Source organism: Chlamydotis macqueenii, chromosome 26 (genome assembly GCF_036417535.1).
Source record: "Chlamydotis macqueenii isolate bChlMac1 chromosome 26, bChlMac1.mat, whole genome shotgun sequence".
NCBI lineage: Eukaryota > Metazoa > Chordata > Aves > Otidiformes > Otididae > Chlamydotis > Chlamydotis macqueenii.
Genome location: NC_141581.1, coordinates 1,556,476 through 1,574,951, shown reverse-complemented (window position 1 = coordinate 1,574,951; position 18,476 = coordinate 1,556,476). Strand labels below are relative to the sequence as shown.

Here is an 18,476-nt window from a genome sequence, read left to right as displayed (position 1 = left end):
AGCAGCCACAGAGGGTCCCACTCCCTCCCCCCTAAAAGCCTCAGCCCCTCTCCTGGGGCAGAACACCAGGGTTTTGGTAAAGATGCATGCCCTCCCCTCCCCCCGGTTGTGCCAGCAGTGGGACACACAGCCGCGCAGGGGTTCGCTCATGGGGGGGGGGGGGTGGGGGGGGGTGGCTGCGGTGCCCTGGGGTGGGAGGAACAGGGGGGTGCATGCGGCTCTGTGTGTTTGTGGCTAAATTGCAAAAAAAATAAAAATCCGGATCCCCCCACCCCAAGATCAGGCCCGGCCCCAGCACAGCCGCACGCTGGCCGCACCGGCCCACCCCGACGCCCGTCACCGTCCGGCCCCGCTCACCGCCTGCGTCCGTGCTGCCCTGCGCCCGCTGCTGCCCCGGGGGGAGCTCGGCCCCGCAGTGAGCGCTCGGTACAACCACGGCGGCCGATGAAACGCTGCCGCGTGTACCGATCGCTGCGGCCAAACACCCAGCCCTGGGCCGTCCCAGCTGCTTCGCGTCGCCGCCGCCCTTCCCGCGTCCCTCTGGGCTCGGCCGGGCGGTGCTGGGGCCCTTGGGTGCCCGGCTGCTCCCGAGCCCCCAGTTTAGTCCTGGAGGCCCAACCAGCACTGCCAGCAAAAGTGCTTCGGAAAAATGAAGTGTAAACGCGTTTCCTCTCCCCCCCAGCCCCCAGCACCTCTCAGTGTGCCGGGGCTGCAGCGCTGCCAGCGCAGGCGTTGGCGAAGACTGGGGACACCCCCGCGGGGCAAAGCGGGGGCTACGGGAAGCGCAGAATTCAGTAACGCTGCGGAGGACAGGCAAGGACTGACAACTCAGCACGCTGCACCGAGACTCACTTTAAATTAACTTAAGAGACAAAGAAGCAACAGGAAAAAAAAAAAAAAAAAAAAATTTTCCTCCTTCGCCCACTGCTCTCAAATTTGTCTTCTGCTTCTGCCAGCGGCGGGGCAGAGTCTGTAGCGTTGATCCCCTTGTTCAGCCCAGTTAGAGACTCAAAAGCAAGTGACGCCGCGGGTTTGGTTCGGTTTGTTTCTTTTCTTTTCTTTTTTTTTTTTTTTTCTTCGCTTTTCTTTTGGAGGGACGCGGGAACTTGAGCAAAGTCGGGCTTGGTTCGAGTAAACGGCCACGCGCCGGGCGAGTGGCGGAGGAAAGGACAAGCAGTTTGGGGAGGCCCCGCTCCCCGCCTGCACGCGGGGCGCTGGGGGAGGCCAGCCGGCGCGGCCCCCCCACCCCCCCGTCCCCGTCCAAACCACGGGGCCGCCGCCATCGGCTCCGCGGGTCAAGATCCAGCCACGGCCAGAGGGAGAGGAGCCATCGCGCACGCCGCTCCGCCCGGCCCCGGCGCTCACTTGCGACGCTTGGTGGTTTTCCTCTTCCTCCTCTTGAAGAAACAGCAGCACCTGGGGACAGAGGGGACCCCGTCAGCGCCGGGGCCGGGACACGAGGGGCTCAGCAGCCCCGCAGGCAGGGGGATGGAAACCCCTTGGTGAGCCCCACGCGGGCGGGGATGCGCCAGAAAGCGTCCCTGGCACACAGCAGGGGCTGGACTGGGAGCACTGGGACGGCCGCGGCAGGTGACACTGGCTGGGGTGAGGGACACCGGCTGTGACACCTGGGGCTCCTGGTGAAGGAGCGGCCCCGGATCCGCGCCCGTCCCTCTGCGCCCGCTTTGGGGAGGACACGCGAGCCTCGGGGCGGGGGCCAGAGCAGAGCTGGGCTGCTTGTCCCCGGACGGGACGGGGCGGCTGCCGAAACCTGCGCGCAGCCCGGCCGCGGCGAGAGAGGGGCAAGGGGCTGCGTCCTTACTTTGTATCGTCTGTCACCTCCACCTCGGTGGGGGCTGTGATGGGGGCGTTCGAATGTCCTGCTGTGGGGTCGTCCGTGTTCAGCTCGCCGTTGGTGGAGCTCATCACCTGCGGAGAGGTGAGCGTGGGCGCGGTGCTCGTGCGGGCCTCGGCCTCGTCCCCGGCCCCGCGTGCGGCCCCGGGAGGCGGCACGGCCCCCACGAGCACCCAGGCCCCCACGAGCACCCAGGTCCCCACGCAGCGCAGCAGGACGGTGCCCTTGCCCGGAAAGCGGGGCTCAGCCCCGGTGCTGAGCAGCCCCACGGCGCTGCCGATCCCGGCTCCGGGGGTCCCCGCACACCCTGCCGGGAAAGGGGTTTGCTGGCTGCCCGCTCCGGCGACACAGCCCCGCGAAGCCGTTGGCTCCACGGAGACCGCGCCACAGCCGAGCAACGGGACGCAGCCCTTGCTCCCCCGTCCCAAGCCCCAAAACGGCTGGGCCCTGCGGGACGCAGCCCGGCGCCCACCCCGCGGGCTCCTGCCGGCCGCCCCCGAGCTCCTGCGCCCGAGCTGGGGCAGCGAGGCCGTGCGCCGGGCCAGGGCCGGAGGAGATCCACGTCACCAACGCAAGGACGGGGCTGGGACAGGCAGCGGGGACCTGTCCCCGCTCCTGCCTCCCAGGGGTGCGCAGGCCCAAGGATCGCCACGCCGCTCGTCCCTGGCGAGGAGGCTCGGCCTCACCCAGATTTCGCGGAGAAGCCGCCGTCCGACAGCCGCGGTGCCCAGCTGGCAGGGCTACGTCAAGCTACAGCCGCCCCAAAACGAGCCCGGAGACCCCCGCGCGTCACCAACACCCCCTCACCCCCGCAGTGCCAGGCGCAGGCGGAGAATGGCGGACTGGGGGTCGCAGAGCGAGAGCGGGGAGCAGCCGCCGCGGCGGGGAGGGGACGCGGTAACGGGAGGAGCGGGGCAGAGCGCGAGGCGGCCCCCAGGGTCTGCGACGGCAGCCGGGTCCAAGGCCGGGAGCGAGCGCCAGCAGAGATTCCCCGTGGAGCAGCGGGAACGAGCGGCAGCGGCGGGGACGGGAGCGGAGACGGAGGGAGCAGCGCAGGCCCAGAGCGCAGGGATCCAGCACGGATGCCCCGCCATCGGCGCGGGCTGGGTCCAAGCAGGCCGAGGGGCCACGCGGCGAGGAAGGCTGCGAGGGCGACGAGCAGGCGGCTGGCGGCGCGAGGGCAGGGTCGAGGTGGGGAGCCGAGCACGAGGAGCCCGGGGAAGGGAGGAGAAGCAGGGCTCGGAGCCGCGGCTCCGCTCAGGGAGGCCCCGGGAAGCCCCCACGCGGGACGAGGCCACGCTGGCCGGCACTGCTGGGACGAGCGGCGCCAGGGGCAGAGCCCGGTGCCCGCCCCGCGGCTGGCGCTCCGTCCATCTCTCGCCGCCCTCCGCGTCCCACCCTGGGAGCCTGGCAGCCCCTGGGAAGCAGCGCCAGCCTCGTCCGCGAGCCGTCCCCAGGCAAGGGGAGCGGGCCCGATCCCCCGGCGTCCCGCGCCCGGCAGGTCGCGTGGCGCAGGTTGGCTCCGCTCCCTCCCGCGCCCGCCGCCCCTGCCCTCGGCGCGTGGTTGCGTGTACCTGGACGGACCCCCCGAGCCTGCTGGCTGCCAGGCGAGCTCCCAAAGGCTCCTCGGCAGGCTGCCCACCGGCCTGAGGATCCCACAACTCCGTCCCCTCGGGCGGCTGCTCGCGACAGGCGGGAGGAAGAGGATGAAAAGAAACAAAAGAAAAAGAGGGAGAATGGGGAGGAGAAGGGAGAGGCGGAGGGAAGGGGCAGGGAGAAGAGCGGCAAAGGGAGTCGAGAAAATAAGACATGCAAAAGCAAAACCATGACCGGAGCGGGCCAGGTTCGAGATTGCGGGGGGCGCCTGCGCAGCACCGACGCGGCGGCTCCCAGCGCCGTCCCTGCCGTGACACCCCGGCTTTGCCTCGTCCCCGCCGCGCACACGCGCTCCCCGGCTTTGCCTCCTCCCCGCACCAGGAAGGTGGGCACACGGCGCCCAGCCCCGTGCGTTTCGCAGCAGCACCGCTCGCGGCGCCGGGAGATGCGGCCGGGCCAAGGCGACGGCGCTGGGCGCTCTCCCGCGAGCGTGACGTTCCGCAGCTGACACAGATCTCCGCGGGGCGAGCACGGGGAAGTGAGCTGTTGCCGCTCCTCCAGGGCGCCGGGCTCCCCAGCTGCCAAAGCCCTGCCGCCGAGAGCGCGACACAGCCCCACGGCTGCCCGGGGACCGCGTGTGCCCAGTTTGGAAACTGGTCCCAGGCTGGGGAAGCTTCGCGCTTCGCTTTTCCCACTGCTCTCGCGAAGGGATGTTGCACACGGGATGCTGGAGGCATAGAGCAGATCTTACTGGGAGGAAGTTCCCAGAAGAAGTCAGAGGTGCTGTGAAGACGTCGCCCTCTCCCAGTGCCGTCCCAAGCTCCCCACGCTTGGCCGGGAGCGACAAGGGGCACCCACTGAGCCGGTACGTGCGCGAGGGAGGACAGGGTGCTGTGCCCTGTGCTCCAGCCCGTCTGTGGGTGCTCCGCTCCCTGCGGAGGTTCAGGGCAAGAGGATGAGGGTCTGTCCCCAGCCCCTTCCCACAGCGACCCAGAGCCGCCCGCACGGCTCTGCCCGGCTCTGGGCTGCTCCCAGTTCGGCCCCACGGGCCCTGCCAGTTTGGCAGGGCAAAGCCAGCCCCTCCCTCCAGCTCGGGGCCACGCGCTGTCAAGCTGCCCCACAAATCCCCCCCCAGGCCCAGGCAGCCCCCTCCCTTGTCCCGTGTCCCCATCCCGTGACGAGAGTGGCCCGGTGAAGAGAGCAGCAAGGGGGGACATCGTCCTTCGCGCAGGGTGACAGCCCGTCCCGCCGGCCAGCGCTAAACCCGGCTGAAGCCCAGGCCTGGCCCTTCCTCATCACGCCACAGCTTCCCACGGCTGCTTCCTCTGCGTCTGCCGGGCCACCGGGCCACCGCCGTGGTCCCCTCGCTAGCCACAGCCCCAGCCCCGCAGGAAGGAAGCCCTGGCACAGCGGGCGTAGCGGGCACCCAGGTCCCCGTCTCCGTCCAGAGGCTCCGTGGGCCAGCGGAGCAGGCGGCCGAGCCGCGCACGACCGCGGTCCCGCGCCCCCGGCGGGGCAGCGCCGGCTCTCACCTGGTGTTTGGTGTGTGGCTGTGCTTTGTCTCTGTTCGGGGGCTGCACCTGCACCTCGCTGTGCATCGTGCCGATGGGCGTGGGCTGCGGACACGACGGGGACAACATCAGCGCGGCACGGCAGCCCTCCCACTGCCCCCCAGTCCAAACACGCAAACCAGCCCAGAATCGGGGCTGGATCCCAGTCCCGGCCCCGGTTCCACCCATGGAGGGTGCCCGTGGCAGAAAGCGAGGTGCCAACTCAACCGCCGGGCTCCTCTCAGCTCCAGGAGCCTCAAATTTCTGCGTCACAGCTTCAACTCATCAGCACGCCAGCCCCAGCTTGGGGCTGACCGGTGAGGACCGGTGGAGCCGATCTCCTGGGCACGGATACGCACGGCAGGGACGACTGCGCCGACCCCCCACCATGCTGCTCGCCGTCTCCCGGGCACCGCGGGGCCCGGCACCCTCCGCCCAGCCCGGTCCCTCGCCGCTCACCAGCGGTTTCCCTGCCCAGTCGTATTCGTAGTCGAAGACGTAACCGTTCCTCTCGAACAAGTCTGTGAAGAGCTTCCGCAGGTAGTCGTAGTCCGGCTTCTCGAAGAAATCCAGCCGCCGCACGTAGCGCAAGTACGTGGCCATCTCCTCTGCGGGGACAGAGCAGGCTCAGTTGGGGCGGAGGGACAAGACGCTGGGCCAGCGGGCGCTGGGAACGGGCTGGGAACTGGGAACGGGCTGGGAACTGGGCCAGGCCACGCAGAGTGCCCTCACCTGGGAAGTTCTCACAGAGCACCTCCACTGGGGTGGCTCTTTTGGTGTCGCCGATCTTCTGGTACCTCTCCTTTAGCGTGTCAGCCTGGCAGAGGCGAGAAGCGGGTCAGCAGGGAGCTGGGCGCGTCCCTGGGGCAGGGGGAAGGTGCGGGGGGTGTGCTGGTTTTATTTAGCAGGGGGGGGGTACGGTGGTAGCTTCTGTACGAAGCTTCTAGAAGCAGTTTCCCCATCAGACCCCAAACGGTTTCTCAGTCCCCCTGTTCCAGGTAACAGCGAGAGCTCATTCCCAGGGAACCCCCTCACCCACGGTAGGGTTGCAGGACAAACTGGGAGCCACTGGGAGACCAACTGGAAGCTCACAAAGCCCTGGGACAGCGGGAGCTGGAAGTTGGTTACCTTGAGGCCTTGCCAAGGAAGGCTCCCACGGAGGAAGTACATAAACATGTGCCCTAACGCCTCCAGGTCGTCCCTGCGGCTTTGTTCTGCACGAAGGAAAAAAAAAAAGACACACGGGCACGTTCCCAGTACAGCCACCTTCCCAGTACAGCCATCTTCCCCGTCCCCGCCAGCCGCTGCAGCACCCCACGTCCCCCGCCGGCCGAAGGGCAGGAGGAGGCAGTTTGTCCCCAGCCCCAGCTCGCGCCCCGCGGCGCCCTCCCCTCTCCCTTTTGGCCGGCGGCGCGCACCTTTCCCCAGGTGGGTGTTGATGCTCATGTAGCGTGCCGTCCCCGTCAGGCTCTTGTGCTCTCGGTAGGGGATGTGTTTTTTGGTCTCGGGGTCAATATACTCTTTGGCCAGGCCAAAATCGATGATGTGGATGGTGTGCTGCCGCTTGCTGCCCGGCCGCCCCACCAGGAAGTTCTCTGGCTTGACGTCTCTGTAGATCAGGCTTTTGGTGTGGACGTACTCCATCCGCGTGATCTGGGGGCAGAAAGAGATCACAGAATCAGAATCGCAGAGCGGTTTGGGAGGGAAGGGACCCGTAAAGGCCACCCAGCCCAACCCCCCTGCCAGGAGCAGGGACATCCCCAACCAGATCAGGTTGCTCACAGCCCCGGCCAACCTGGCCTGGAACGTTTCCAGGGATGGGGCATCCACCGCCTCTCTGGGCAACCTGGGACAGTGCTCCACCACCCGCAGCGTAAAAAAATTTCTTCCTAATGTCTGATCTGAATCTGCCTCCCTCCATTTTGAAACCATCACCCCTCGTCCTGTCACACCAGGCCCTGCTGAAGAGTCTCTCCCCACCTTTCCTGCAGCCCCCTTTGGGCACTGGGAGCCGCTCTCAGGTCTCCCCGGAGCCTCCTCTTCTCCAGGCTGAACAGCCCCAGCTCTCTCAGCCTGGCCTCACAGCAGAGCTGCTCCAGCCCTCTCAGCATCTGCATGGCCTCCTCTGGACCCTCTCCAACAGCTCCACGTCCTTCTGCTGTTGGGGGCTCCAGAGCTGGACGCAGCGCTGCAGGGGGGTCTCACCAGAGCGGGGCAGAGGGGCAGAATCCCCTCCCTCGCCCTCGTGGGCAGTTGGGGGTGCAGCCCAGATGTCAGCACCGTGGCAGAGACGCACCAGACCGCAGCCCCCCTGCACCATCCTCCCCCGGGCTCGACTCTGCTCCGACTGCCTCGCCCCCAGCCACCAAACCTGCTCCCCTCCCACAGGGTTAACGTCACCCTGGGTCGAAAGGATGGGCACAACGGGTCCGGCAGCCCTGGGGAACAACCTCAGCCCAGCCGCACCTTGGACACACAGCGAGAGCGGCTGCACGGGGGTGAGCAAGAGCCCTCCTGCATCAGGGAGCGCGGGAGCTGTGTTGGGACGTGCCAGCAGCCAGCACCTCCTGCTTCCCCACTTCCCCTCCTGTTCTCTGCAGGGTCCCCGCACAGCGTGACCACCATGCCCGCGCATTGCCCCAGTCCCGTGAGGCGGTGTGCGGCCGGGTGTGAACCGCGCAGAGCCACAGGCACCGCGCTCACCAGCTGGATCGCGATCATCAGGACGGTCTTGAGCGTGAAGGTCCGATCGCACAGATCGAAGAGATCTTCTAGGCTGGGTCCCAGCAGCTCCAACACCATGGCGTTGTACTTCCCGCAGGGGCCAAAGTAGTAAACCTGAGGAATTCCTTCTGCAAGACACGGAGCAGGGGCTGTCAGGACGGGGGGAAGGAAGTCTCTGTGCCGCCCTCCCTCCCTGCCGCAGCCGGCCCGGCTCTGCTCCCGGCAGGAGGAGGCAGCTCCATCTGCATCCCTAACGCTGCCGCGGGGGAGGCGGGGGGAAGAACCAGATAAAAAGGGATCAAAGATCAGCCATGGCTCTGCGTAAAATCAGCCTCTCCCAGCCCAGCAGACGGGCAGGAGGCACTCAGGCCGGGGAGCGAAGCGGCAGAGTCGCGTTTATAGGGAGCCTCCCTTCGCCAGCCGCGGCAGCCCATCCCGGCCCCGTACCTGCATTGCCGAGCTGTTTGTAGAACCGGTACTCCAGGTGCAGCTGGGGGGCCCGGGATTTGATGGGTTCCTTGGAGGGGAGAGGGAAAAGGGTTAAGGCCATTGTAGGGAGCAGGGTGTGAGGGGGGGTCTGGGTATCAGACGCCTCCTTCACGTGCTGGCTGAGAGCATCTGGGGTTGAGAAAAACTGGTGTAAAATGGAGATGAAGCCTCAGGGGACAAGGAGAAAAAAAAAAAAGCCCATATGGGAGCCAGACCCACCCCTCCAGAGAGGTGGGAGTGCCGGGGCGGCTGTTAACGGGAGCAGGTACCAGAGGGACCACCCTCTCCGGGCGGTCTCTGCCCCTGAGCCCAGCACAGTGAGCTGCTGGAGAAGACCCAGCTCTTCTCCTCCCGGGCCCGCATCACCCCTCCTGCAATGACGTGCCCTGCTCTGCCTGCCCTCCATTCCCGGCAGCGAGCACAGCTCGGCTCCCTGCGCAGCCGCCGTCCATCGCCCGGCGCGCCCCGCTCGGCTCGACCCGCTCCGACAGCTTGGCGAGGGGAACCATCCCCTCCCCGGGTGCGACCGCCGCCGCCGCGGGGGCACTCACCAATTTGATGGCTACGTATTCGTTCGTGTAGAGGTTCTTTCCTGCAGGGAGAGACGTGAAAAAGGCAATTGAACGCAAGCCAGCCTTGGTATCCACCCCACACCGCACCGGCTGCAGTCCCCCAGGGCTCCAGCTGCGGAACGTCCCGAAACCGGTTCGGTGGCTCCCAGAACTCAACAGGCCTGGGGCAGGAGCTGGAGCAGGAACCCGCTGCGGGGAGTTGAAACACGCCTGCTAATTACCCCCAGACGGGGTAACGCCGATTCCTCCGGGACGGGCAGGCTGCTGGGGGGCCGGAGCCAAGGCTGCTGGGAGGGGGCAGCGTCCCAGTCCAGGCCTGCGGGGATGTGGGTGACCAAGGCGGGAATAACAGCGCGACTCGCCGCTTCTCCCAGCCACGTCCCTGCAGGGAGAGGGGCCGCTCCGCTCCGGGAGGGCTGTCTGGAGTCGGGGGTACGGGGAGGAAGGACCCCCAGGAGCACCGGGCAGCGGGAGGCCCTGCAGCGGGTTCCAGGACACCGCAGGAAGGTGGATGTCCCTTACCCAGGGCCGGGGTCATTCCTGGGGACAGCACAAGTGTCTCTGCATGCATTTGGGTGTGCACGCACGCGTGCGGCTCGAGCTCGTCCTTGGGGGTGCTCCCACCCACCCGAGGGCACAGGGGAAGCCGGGAGCACGGCCCAGCTCGGGCAAGGAGGAGCTGCAAGGGCCGCCGCGCCACCCCAAACCCCTGTCAACGGCTCCCTGGAGAGCTCGGCGCCTTTGCGGGGGTGTTCACAGCCAGAAAGGTCAAACCGAGGGTGTCTGCGCATCGCCCTGCTCACCCCCGAGAGCCAGGAAGGCGCGGGGAGGGCGTCGCGCCCGGGACGCGTCAGCTCAACCTCCGCCCCACGTCCACAAAGGCAAAGACTGAAGAGGTTTGCAGAAACATCCAAGCACCCCTTCCGCCAGAGCCCTCCGGACGCCAGGGAGACAGGAGTTAACGGCAGCGGGATCCCTGCCTCAGCGCAGACACGCGATCCGCGTGCGTATCTGACGGAGCTGCATCTGCCTCCTCGGATTTTCTCCAAGCGATTTGCTCCTCCTGGCATAAGATTTCATCTTCTCCCATCGCTGCTCTCCACCTGAAGCGGCAATAAATCCTCGCCGGGTGACATCAGAGCCAGCTGCTGAGCGCCAGAGTCGGCGGCAGGATTACGGGAAGAGGGATGAATGGGAGATACTAGCGGAGCCGCTCCTCCCAGGCACGGGCTCCGTGGCCAAGGACGGGCTCCATCCTGCTGCCTCGCTGACCCTCGCCCATCCCAGGGGACCTCGGCCAAGCCCCTGAGTCTCCTGCCTCTGCAAAAGCAAATCCCTGAGGGAGGGAGAAACGTCTGGCTAACGCAAGTGTATGCCAAAGCCAGGGTTTCTGGCTAAAATTTCCTGCGGAGGAGGTGGGACACCCCCCAGAGCCATGCAGGGCTCCAGAGAGCTCAAGGAAACCCCGCGTTCATTGGAAAAGGAAAGGAAAGGAAAAAAAAACCCGTGGCAAGGATACCCGCTACCCTGGCACGGCCAAACCGGCCCAGCACGGCAAGGAGGGAGGAGGGAAGGATGCAGGAGCATCCCCAGCTGGGCTGTGCTGGAGAGGTCTGCTCCTGTCCCTCTGACGTGGCCTGGCGTCTGTCCTGTCCCCACCACGCGGGCCCGCGGGGCTCGCCGGCACAGAAAGGCACCCGTGAAAACAGCCTGGGAGCTGGCAGCCCTCTCCCAGCCCAAGAAATGAGCTGAAATCGTTGGACTCCCCACGGTTTATCCCTTCCTGGAGCAGCGCTGGGAGGCTTGGACAAAGCCGCAGGAGAAGACGGGGGAGCAGGGAGAGCACGGACCCCTGCTGCTGTCTAACCACCACCACATCTTCCCTTTTCCTGGTAAAAAAACAGTGCGAAGGGCAGAACTGGCCTATCATGAGAAAAAAAAAAAAAGCAACAGGAGAGAAAAACCAAAAAAGCAAGAAGGCAGGGCTGGGGGGGCCTTCCCCAGCAGGGCCCAGCCCGTGCCAGGGAACTCCCGGCTCCAGCCGCTCGCAGTGACTGGTGAGGACTGGTCTGGGCTCCCACAGCCGCCCACGCCGACACCTTGAACGCCTCAAACGCGTTGGAGTCCCTCGGCCGCACCGGGAGGCGACTCAAGTGGGCAGCACTGCGGGATTCACAGGAGAAAAGGGGCTTTTGGAAGAAAAATAGAAAAAAAAAAAAGCAGCAAGACGGGCAGCAGAAAGCAAAAATCTGCCAGCACCTGCGAGATGCGGCATGACGGTGCCCAGCACCAAAGCCACCGGTGGGAGGGAGCCGCCAGACCTGGGGTCCCTGTCGCGTTAAAATATTGCATTTAAAAGCCGGAGGTGGCTTTCTCTTACCCCTGCGCCAACACCCGAACCATCCCCCTCCGCAGCAGCGCCGTCCGGCACCTGCCCCTGCACATCATGGCGGCCCGAGGAGGAGCTGGGCTCCGTGCCGGGCTCCCGACCGCGTCCCCTTCCAGGCGGCAGGAGCTGGGACCGGCAATTCGGCTTCCGCGCTCCCCAGGCGACGCGGCGAGGAGCGCGGGGGAAAGCGGCTCCGGGCGAAGGCTGCGAGTGCCGCAGCCCCAGCGACACAAGTTGCTTTAGTCCAAGCAACGACAGTTCCTTGGAGCACTGGGTTTGAAAACCATCAAAAAAAAAAAAAAAAGAAAAAAAGAAAAAGTTATTTTAGAGTTTGACCTTCCTCTAGAGCTTTTAACTGAGAAGGAAAGCAGTGGCTGCGTTTTCCTGCTGCCGCTAGAAACGAATGCGCCAGGCTAGGGGAGCGGGGTGAGCACAGGAAAGCTGCAAAAAATTAAATGTGCAGAGGTTTGGCGCAAGGAGAACAGCCTCCGTCCCTCCCCACGGCCCGGCCCCGGCCGGGGCAGCTCTGAGGCACGGCGCTTGGGAGGGGGCCAGCCAGAAGCCTCCCTTCTCCGTGCCACCGCCTCTGCCAGCCCCTCCTGGCAGGGAAATGTCCCAGCCCTGCGCGGGTCATTTGTCCCCGGCCAGGACAAAGCGCAGGGCAGCGCCCGGCGGAGCTCAGGGAAGGGAGCTGGCAGAGGCAGCCCGGTTGTAGCCCAGTGCCAGGGCACACGGGCCACCCCAGCCACGCTCCGGCCACCACCGCTGTCACCGGCTTCCCCTCCCTGCCGCCTCTCGTGCGTGGGAGGGCAGCAGCCAGCCCTGGCAGCGGTGCTGCCCGGAGCAGGGGGCAGCTCGGGGGGCTGCAGGGGCTGCTCAGGGCCACCTTTGCAAAGCAAAGGGCTAGCACTGGCCCGTGGCTACAGGCTGGCAGCGGGAGGAAGCAGCGCTCCGGATGCGCCGCCCAGCCCAGGATGAAGCGACCAGGAGGTAGCAGGACCTGCACAACCTAAATCGGCCCCAGAGGGCTGGGGCAGCCGCTCTCCAGCCACGCCAGTACAGCCAGGAACCGGCCAGCAGCGCTGCCTGACTGGGACGGGGACTGGCACTCGTCTGTGTATCCCTCAGGGTGCCAAGGCCAGCAGGAACTCGGAGGGGCAGGATCCAAGCACGGCTCCCGCAGCCAGGAACTCCTGCCCAAGTCATTCCCCTTCTGGCTTCTCACAAATGCCTATGCCAGCTTTTATTATTATTTTTTTAAATTTTATTTTTAAACTGGGCAAAGCGTTAACTGTTTGAGGAAGACAACTCCATCTTCCTCCACGCATCATGGCAGGGAGCCGGAGGAGTCACCTCCATGTTTTTGCAAGATCTCCCGGGCTTTTTATTAAAGGAAAAAGCCCAAAGAAGATTTGGGATCTTTGAAACACTGAGCTACACTTTGGGCCCCGCAACGAGGCTGCTCTGAGGACGGAATCCTCCGTTCCCAGGGGAAAACCGTGTCCACGAGCGCTGGGGAGCATCGCTGCTCATGCCACCGCTTCTCCCTCCGGTCCCTTGCCTTTCACCTGCAGCTGGAGGAATCCCTACGTCCTGTGAAGTCCTGAAAGCATTCCTGAGCCCTGAGGCAGCCCAGGGGCACACCTAGGGAAGAGAGACGGGATTTTGGGAGAAAAGCCACATAGCTGTGGCTTCCACTGCTGCCCCGAGAGCTCGTCAGGCTGTACTGGGCTCTACGGCAGGAAAACCGCGCAACGGGACTCGGAGCTTCTCTTGCTGGTGGCAAGGACAAACCCTCGCAGCGAGAATCGACCGCTGCACAGCCCCAGCGCAAGAGCGTCCCGCTCGTCCCTTCGGCCACGAGCAAACCCAGCCCGACTGCTGCCAGGCCGCCGCAGCGGCTCCACGCCGAGCAACCCAGACCGCCAGCTTCACAGACGCTCCTCAGATCTGCGCGAGAGTCGCAGCCGCCTCTGCGCCGTCCCCAAAAACCAGGCCGGGGGATCGCGCCGACCCTCAGTGCCAGAGAAAACAGCCACGGCCGCAGCTACATCAGACTCCCGCCTGCCCAGATCCGCCCGCACAGGGAAAGGAGCGGCTTGTGCAGCAAAATCCCTAAATCCCTCTCCTTCCGCAGCACCTGGGGCCGGAGGAGGGACCAGAGCTCTTCACACCACCGGGAGAGACAGACCCTCAGCTGCTGAAGGCAGGAACCGCGCGGCTGGATTTTAAACAGAGCCTTTTTCCCAAACCCCTCAACTCAGCAGCGATGCCACCAGGGAGCTCAGGACCCGCAGGCCGGCACCAGCCAGTCTGTCGCGCTGGGAAGAGCCACCGTTAACTCCCCGCAGCGAGGTGGGTAACCTCGCCCCGCCCTCCGCGCGGGTGCCTCCCCACCTCCTGCTCCCCTTGCACGCCAACAGCCGCCCAAAACGGGCACGTTCACCGCAGGTTTAGCTCAGAGCTCGGTTTGAAAAGGCACTGCTTAAAATATCCCAGCCGTCAGAGGTTCCCAGCCTCCTCCGGGGACCAGCTCTCCTCCCTCTTCCTCGGGCACAAGCCCGGCAGCCGAGGCGAACGCTCTGCCTGGCAGAGGCTCCGTCAACACACCCAACGCGCGTTCCTGGAGACATCTGGAGGCACTGCTAAGCCTCTCCCGGCTGCCCGGTGCCAACCAAAGAGTTAAGAGCTCGCCGGAAGGCTCCGGGGGCGCGCCGAGGCCTTTGGAGAGGAGCCACCCACCCACCCCAAACAAGAGCTCGCCTGAACCGCTCCCTGACAAACCTGGTTCAAAACGGAAAGCGACCACGGAAAGCGTTTGAAAGGGCTTTGAAAGGTCGAGCACGGCGCGAGGGGGCTGAGGAGAGGGAAACTCCGCGAAGGAAGCGAGGGCGACCTGCAACGCTTCAACACCGTACGGCTGGTCAACGGCCGCGGTGCTGACGGTCACAGGCACGCGCCGGCTCCTCCTGCTGCGGGAGGCCGGTGCCGGGGCAATCCCTGCACGGGCTGGTAGAGCGAGGACAGAAGAAGGTCCTTCTCACCTAGACGGAGCTCCCCGAAATTGCCGCATCCAATCTTCTTGCCGACCCGGAAGTTGGGACCCACCATTAAGACTCCCGAGTTGGTTCCAGCACTCCGGCTTCCATGACTGCTCCTTCCTCCACCCGTCTTGGACATCCTTTTACCTTCCTCCAGCTCCCCTTTCCCTCCTCTCTTATCAAAATCCATAAGTTTGTGATACCCCGGCCTCTCCACGGTTACGCTGCTGCCATACAAATCCCAGAGCTGCCGAAAGTCGAGGGGTGAGGAGAAAAGCGGGGTTCTTCTCGGTTAATACACCATCACGGTGAGCAGCGGGAGGGCGGGGCGCGGAGAAGGAGGGATAAGCGGCCACCCACGGGTGCTGGGCTACGGAAACGTTAGTGCTTTCCAAGATCCCGGCGGGATTGTCATCGTCGCCCGTTACAGGGAGCTCTTTGGTGGAGAGAACATCCCGCGGAGAGGGTCCTCCCGGCGCGGCTCCTCGCTCTGCCAGCTGCGGAAAGGAGAGGGAGAAAATTAGGAGGAGGAAACGGGGAGGCAGAGGACAACGAGCTGTGGGCTCCAGACCCCTCCAACACCCTCCCCGCGTTACCAGTAACTCCCACAACGGCGAAAGGTGTCGCGATGGAGGGGTGGGACGGGCTGGGGGACCAGGACCATTGCAGGGCGCCCCACATGTAAGACGTTGGCGTAAAGAAAGAAATAAAAACCTGGATGTGGCAGGAGGTGAAACACCGGATGGGTGTCTCCAGGTGGGAGCCAGCGGAGAACCTCAGGAGGACAATGTCCCCGCGGGGAGGGACGGCTGGCGGCAGCGGCCGCGGCACTGGGGCCAGGCTGCTGCTGTCAGACCCCAGAGCCCCCGGGAGAGGAGGAGGACGCACGGAAACCACTGCGTTACGGGGCAGAGCGCGCCAGCGTGGGATTTCCTACGAAGTGAAAAGAGGATATCGTCCCCGGGAGGGTCCCTGCGGGTCAGCTGAGTCACAGCGCTTCCCCCCCAGCGCCAACCTCTGCCGCGGGCGGGCCGGGACCTCCGCGCCAGGACACGCGGGAGAGGACGCGGTTTCTGAGGAGCTGCGGGTGCGTGGGGAATGGCCGCGCTCAGAGCTCCCACCACAGCCCGGCTGCTGGGCCGGGGGAAAACGGACACCGGGAAACGGGAACCCGCGGCTTGCCAACACGAGCTCAGCGGGGCTGCCGGCCCCGACAAAAGCCGCCGTGACGCTCGCCGATGGTAACCGAGGGCCGCGGACGCTCGTCTGCTCGGGGATCGTGCGGCGCCTCGCCTACGCCACGCGTGCAGCTCCCGGCGTGGCCGGCGGGAGCCCGGGGTTCCCCTCAAGCCAGGGAGCTCCTTCCCACCTGTGCACCCCGGCTCTAGAGGAGTCTCGGAGGTCCCTTCCAACCCAAATTATTCTGTGATTCTAAGACATCGGCTCCGCACAAGGCCCCGCCACGCCGCCGACCATCTTCACGCGGGTACAGCCCGGCATCGGGGCCAAATCGGCCCCTCGCTCCTTTCCGGAGGGGTGGGATGACCAGTACCCTCAACCAGCTCCATGCTCAGGGAAGCAGGCTCTCCCTCCGCCCGGGAATCCCACTGGAGCGTCCTGGGTCACTGGTTTTGCCCTCGCTGTGTTTCGAGCGAGCCAGGCTGGGAAGGAGCAGCCGTGCAGGGGTCTGCGGGCAGGGGAACAGCTCCTTGGGGCTGTCCCGCTCCCCGTCCTCGCCTGACACCGAACCCTCGCCAGCGCCCACCGCGCCCTGCCCACGGCCTCCTGGCAAAACAGAGGGCCCGGAGCTGCTGGGTGCTGCTCGGGGTGCACGACACCCATCTGTGGGACCCGTCCATTCGCGGACTGGGGGACAAGGCTTTCGCATAGGACGGGAGCCCCGTTTCCCCCGCAGGCTCCGTTCGCCAGGTCAACGTTTCCGGAGTATCCCCAGAGCACGGCAGCCACAGCACAGACCAGTCTGGCCCTCCAAGGCCACAACCGGCCACCCAGCACCTCCCAGCCGAGGGAAACTGAGGCACGCAGAGCCCTCCCGTTCCCTGAGCCGCGGGCCGGCTCCTGCCCCGACGCTCCCTTTCCCCGTCCCGTGCCAGCAGGAAGCGGGGTGGGAGCGGGGCTTCCCTGCGCTTTGTTCTCCCCCAGCCCCGAGCGCGCGCGGGCGACACGTGATATCCTGCTCATTCTTCGCTCCCCAACTAATTTCCGCTCTGGCTTGGGTGCATGGCGGTGCCATCCCGGAGCAGGGCGTTTCGGGAGGGGGACATGGCTCCCTCCACACGCCGGGGAGGGGCCGTGCTCCTTCGTGCCCCGTTTTCGTTTTCAATCAGACCTTTATGCTCGGTCCCGGGGGATTTCAGGCCCAGACTGTTTGCACAGGCAGGTGGCCCAGAGCCAGCGCCGAGGGAGCTCCAGCCCCCACGCTCGGAATTTTTTTATTTTTTTAAGAGTTATGGGCCAGTCCTGCAAGGGAATTTCAGACAATGGAGCGAGACAGAGCCCTAAAAGAAGGGAAAAAAAAATAAATACTGTTTCCTGCGAGCGCCGGGAGACTGTGCTGTCTTCCCTCAGCCCAGCCAGCAGCGTAGCGTGACTCTCCAGCCCTGCGCACAGCCTCAGGAGCAGCCCTCCCCAAAAAACCCAGCTCCAAACCCCCATTTCAGGCAGCTGGGCCAGGACAACGACCAGCGAGGCCACAGCCTGGACCTCCGCGCTGGGGCGGCGTGCCAGCCCGCTGCCATTCCCCCTTTCCCAAAGGCAGAGCAGCAGGAAGCCAGCGCAGCGCAGGCGCGTGAGTGAGGCCGGGGCAAGCACTGCTCCTCCGAGCTCTGCCCGCCAGCCTCCCCCACGGACGAGCCACGGGGGGAATCTATTTTTGGGTCTGAAGAGCGCGAAGGAGAGGCAAGGGCTCTCCGTACCCCGGGACAAAAGCAGGACCCACCTCTCCGCGGTGTCAGGGACGGGTCAGGTTTTCCACGCTGTGCCATAAAGAGATCACCGGCCTTTAAAATTGGGAACAAGCGAATTAGGAAGAGAAAGCTTGGGTAAAACCCCAGGATCCTCACCCAGAAGGTGCCATCAAGGCAAGGAGCCTCAGAAAAGCACCTTCCGGGCTGGATTTGTCAGCCTGGCATCAAATCTGGTGCAAGATGAGTAAGAAAACGTCTCTCTCTCTTTGGGGGGGGGAAGGTGACGAAGAAGAAAAATTAAAAAAAAAACCAAAAAACCGGCCTGAAGTTTGGTAGAAGAAATTCCAAAGCAAGCTGTGGTCTTAAAACAAATCAGCACTCACTGCCCTGCAGTTTGCTCGGAGGCAGGGAATCCGAAAGTGAAATAAATGTCAGAGAAGTGCAAGTGACCCCAGCACCTCCCCAAAACAGAGCCACAGAACACCGAAAGCACCAAAAAGGGGCAAAACCACACCCGGCATCACCTGAAACCCGAAGGAGGGGGTCAGGGTGGTGGTTTTTGTTGAAGTATTGGGTTCTTTCTATTTGCCACCTGGTGTTGAGCACGCCAGGCACATTGACAAGCTTCTCCCTGCAGTCACGAGGGGGAGAAAAAGAAGGGGGCTTTAAAAAAAAATAATTAAAATAAAATAAAAAGCTGCAATTCTAGTGCTTTGTCTCCAAGACCTGCGACTTGGACTGAAATCTGAAGGCTCAGGAAGTTCCCGGCCACATCTGGAAGTATAAAAAACTGAAAAGTTGTGGTTTTAAAAAAATTCCTTTCCTGTCCACTGGAACCCCGCGGCTGCCGAGGACGGACACGGACAATCCCATCTGGGGCACGTTGTTCCAGCTCCTTTCCACGCACACTGCGTTCCTGCCCGAGAGAGGTCACAATTAAACGGGGCGAGAGAAAAGAGCGGAAGAGGAAAAAAAAAAAAAAAATAGCAGCCCGGAGCGGGGAAGCGATCGGTGAAGGTCCGTGGAGTTTCTTGGAAGGGAGCCCAGGTGTCCTGGAGCAGCTGGGGAGATGCTGGGATGGTTGCTGGAAGCCGGTTTCCCCGTGTTTTTGTCCATGCTTTGTGAGGAAAAGAGAAAGGAAAGCTTCTCGAGAGCACAAGAGACAAGAGCCTGTGACACCACGCAGCTCAGAGTGCAGATCACTGCCAATTAAAAGCTAAAAATAATCACAGACACCCCGGTGTCCCACCGGATGACCCACCAGCTGGCTCCCGACACAAAAGTCCTGACCAAAACGCGACCGGTGGCCTCACACAGCTGAAAGCAGAACTCA

At 64.5% G+C, this 18,476-nt stretch overlaps 1 protein-coding gene across 3 annotated transcripts in view; it reads right to left on the bottom strand.

Moving 5' to 3' along the window:
- Positions 1-1,041: 1,041 nt before the first annotated feature.
- CSNK1G2 (casein kinase 1 gamma 2) overlaps positions 1,042-18,476 on the bottom strand; it is a 35,717-nt gene continuing 18,282 nt past the window's right edge. For 2 of the 3 annotated variants that reach the window (XM_086767041.1, XM_086767040.1), the window contains exons 2-13: positions 14,220-14,713; positions 8,766-8,806; positions 8,173-8,242; positions 7,705-7,853; positions 6,420-6,654; positions 6,130-6,215; positions 5,734-5,818; positions 5,461-5,609; positions 4,984-5,067; positions 3,430-3,534; positions 1,823-1,929; positions 1,042-1,416 (exon numbers count right to left, since the gene is read on the bottom strand). In XM_086767041.1, coding sequence (XP_086623167.1) covers positions 1,362-1,416; positions 1,823-1,929; positions 3,430-3,534; positions 4,984-5,067; positions 5,461-5,609; positions 5,734-5,818; positions 6,130-6,215; positions 6,420-6,654; positions 7,705-7,853; positions 8,173-8,242; positions 8,766-8,806; positions 14,220-14,406 — 1,353 coding nt within the window. In that variant the 5' untranslated portion in view covers positions 14,407-14,713 and the 3' untranslated portion in view covers positions 1,042-1,361. The remainder of the gene's footprint in view (positions 1,417-1,822; positions 1,930-3,429; positions 3,535-4,983; positions 5,068-5,460; positions 5,610-5,733; positions 5,819-6,129; positions 6,216-6,419; positions 6,655-7,704; positions 7,854-8,172; positions 8,243-8,765; positions 8,807-14,219; positions 14,714-18,476) is intronic. The other variant, XM_086767042.1, reaches the window with a different exon arrangement.